At 46.6% G+C, this 2,757-nt stretch overlaps 1 protein-coding gene across 2 annotated transcripts; it reads right to left on the bottom strand.

Annotated features, from left to right (window-relative positions):
* Positions 1-245: 245 nt before the first annotated feature.
* LOC120421028 (transmembrane and ubiquitin-like domain-containing protein 2) lies at positions 246-2,422 on the bottom strand. 2 transcript variants are annotated; one of them, XM_039584162.2, is made up of 4 exons: positions 2,206-2,422; positions 1,608-1,951; positions 1,043-1,547; positions 246-981 (listed from the first exon to the last, which is right to left on the bottom strand). In XM_039584162.2, exons 2-4 carry the CDS (start codon positions 1,816-1,818, stop codon positions 504-506), a joined length of 1,194 nt encoding a protein of 397 aa, XP_039440096.1. In that variant the 5' UTR covers positions 1,819-1,951; positions 2,206-2,422; the 3' UTR covers positions 246-503. The 2 variants fall into 2 exon arrangements, with proteins under 2 accessions (XP_039440096.1, XP_039440097.1); XM_039584163.2 differs by having other exon boundaries at positions 1,608-1,947.
* Between the last annotated feature and the right edge of the window lie 335 nt (positions 2,423-2,757).

Below are 2,757 nucleotides of genomic sequence, written 5' to 3'. Positions count from 1 at the left end.
CCTAACCACGTGCTTTTCAATGTTGTTGTTTACACGCGTGAGAGTTGTCAAATTTCCTCCACAGAGTTATCTGCGTCGACAGCGCCACAAACGGCTTGCCATTCTCGATAAAACCGTTGCATGTTTATACACAAGGTGGTGATCGAGCAAAAAAACGTCTGTTGTCTGTGTGATAAGCATATGCAGACTCAAAATTTAAAATCTGGTCAATGCTTTCGGTTTTCTTTACAATAAAACACCCACAATTTAGCCATAACAGAGCGGAGGATTCCATGTTTCTCTTTGATATAATATTTAATGCATCAAATAGTTTAAATTGGGTTTTACAAAACATCACGTCGGGAATTTATGTACAATTTTACCAGTGTTTGCGAAAGAGCTCTTTTTCGCACATTCACTACATCTATGCGCGGCATCAGCGCAAAGCGTGGGGATACTTTTAAGAGAATAATTAAATTTTCCTACCACTGGAATAATCTTTCAGGCAGACAAGACAACCGAACCTAGTTTGCACTGTTGCTGTCGGTGAGGATGATGGTGGGCATCATGATCAGAAAAATGGTCGTCGTGACGATGAGTCCAATCGTGGAGTTGAGGTTAAACAGATGACCGTAATGAAACCGGCAGTACCAGCAGTACGTGATGGTCGCCGACAGGATGAACGTTCCGATGTAGATGAAGTAGGTGCCGTAGCGAGTTCCGTTGTCACGAGCGCTGGCGCCGCCACCATCCAGTCCCTGGGCCATGTTTGATCCGTAACCGATGCCACCGCCTCCTCCGGCTTCCGACGTAGTCCCGTCGAGCGATCCCGCTCCGTCACCGGCAGGGCCAGCCGGCTTGGGCGTGTGAATCAGACAGTGAACGACACAGTTGTCGAAGAGGCCGCACGCTGCCAACGTTTTGTCGTCCGGCTGAAGCACGTGACCGTTGAACACCAAACGAACGAGCTTTTTGGCCGCTATCTCGAGGGTGAAGTTGCGTCTGAAAGGATACATATCATTAGGAGATTCTACTACGTGATTTGACGTGCATTCAAACTCACTTTTTAAACTCTCCAACGCCCTCGTTCAGGTTGCCCTCGACCAGCTTGGAGTCGTCGTTCAAGTACTTGAGCTTTATCCGAATCTGCTTGGACTGTGGCGTCTCTTTCGGCTTGCCGACGTCACTGCCCGTTTGATTGGCACCCGCCGTTGCCGCATCACTGACCGGTTTAACCCGCTGACGCATTCCGTCTCCGGCTGACGGTCCCGAACCGCTCTGCTGCTGGTCCATGTCTTGATCCATCTGGCGGATAATTTCCTCCGGGCCGCGATCAACCTCGTCCAGTGACCTGCGTCCAACGCTGCCGGCGACCGCCGTTACCGAAGACGTGCTCGGATAAGTCGTTTCTGAGTCGCTTATGTCCAACCCCGTGGCCGATTCGGACGCTTCCGTGAGGATCGACTGCGTGATGTTGTCAATGGAGGACGCAATGCTGTCGTTCTCCAGGTCCAGCTCCTCCGTCTCCGTCACGTTCGAAATGTTGGACTGTTGTGATGAGCTGCGTACTACAAAGGAAAAAAAACTTAAGATTTTGCAACACTTCACCCCGTTCGGATCATCCTCACAGATGTGAATGTTGACCGGCTGCTGGATCCGTCGCCGCAGATTGTCCTCGATGACTAGGACCGCTCCCTGTGAGTTGGGACGGTCTTCGCGGACGTACGTCGAGCGCCAGGCAAAGTACACCACGATCAGGGCCAAAATTCCGAACGTCCAGGTGCTGGTGAACTCGTCCGATTCCTCGAAGAAGGGCAACATGTTAATCATTTCTCCCATTCGGGCCAACTACGGTTTGCCAGGCAGGGGTGAATTCCGGTTGTGGATTGTTTGGTTGCCTTCTCTTTTTATTTTATTTGGGGGACTAATCCACTTTTTTTCAAGGTGGGACGGGCACCATTCTGGTTTCTTGCTTGCGTGGTTGATAGGTCAAGAGAGAGAGAGAGGATAGAAAACAAAAGGACATCTTGAGTGACATCTTGAATATTCTTCCAGAATGATTAAGGTATTAATAGTAAACAAGTAAAACTACACCAAAAACTAAGAAGAACGCCTGAATTAATCAAAATGATAAAGAAAATTGATAAAAAATACCAAACTCAAACACTATCAAAATTTGTAAACAATAATAAACTTACATAAGTAGAAAACACTCGTCTATCTTACCTGATGCCCAAAAATTTCACCTGCAGATCAAACTAATTCCACCCCGTTGAAAACGCACGACGCGATTTCAATCGTTCGAAGGAAATCTTTTTCGATCGCAAATGGACAATATTTCAACTTCTTGCACTTCCTCTCCTCTCGCATCGGGGGTATTTTAGCACCAACACGCAATCTCACTTCTTTTCTGGCACGTACAAAACATTCTGCTTCTTGTTTCTGATGTGTTCTTCTTTTGCATTATTTTGACAGTGACAGGTTGGAACGTCAAAAATTGATTAAAATTTAATCAAAAAGTTGTTCGAACTGCTACCCCAATTTGGATAATATAACTCGGAACCTGGATACACACTTATGCAAATTACCCATTTTAATGTAACAAAAATTACTTTTTGACGGGCATTCATGGACTTGTTCCGAGATAGGCGTACTGGTGTGTGTGTTGTGTTCAATCGATCCGTAAGCCGACCACGAAATTATGGGAAAGTATACACTGAAATCGGCACACATTTTTTTTTTCGTGTGCAAAGACGAGCGACGCAGGTGGCCAAAAAT

This window comes from Culex pipiens, chromosome 1 (assembly GCF_016801865.2).
Source record: "Culex pipiens pallens isolate TS chromosome 1, TS_CPP_V2, whole genome shotgun sequence".
Classification (NCBI taxonomy): domain Eukaryota; kingdom Metazoa; phylum Arthropoda; class Insecta; order Diptera; family Culicidae; genus Culex; species Culex pipiens.
The sequence above is the reverse complement of the archived record's forward strand: the minus strand, read 5'-3'. Positions and strand labels throughout refer to the sequence as shown.

What these genes read in the sequence shown, in the direction of transcription:
- LOC120421028 (XM_039584162.2), bottom strand. Translation starts at nt 1,818, where the DNA reads ATGGGAGAAATGATTAACATGTTGCCCTTCTTCGAGGAATCGGACGAG. An exon ending in GCCGGTCAACATTCACATCT is followed by an intron (nt 1,548 to 1,607) that starts GTGAGGATGATC and finishes TTTCCTTTGTAG; the next exon opens with TACGCAGCTCATCACAACAG. An exon ending in GGCGTTGGAGAGTTTAAAAA is followed by an intron (nt 982 to 1,042) that starts GTGAGTTTGAAT and finishes GTATCCTTTCAG; the next exon opens with ACGCAACTTCACCCTCGAGA.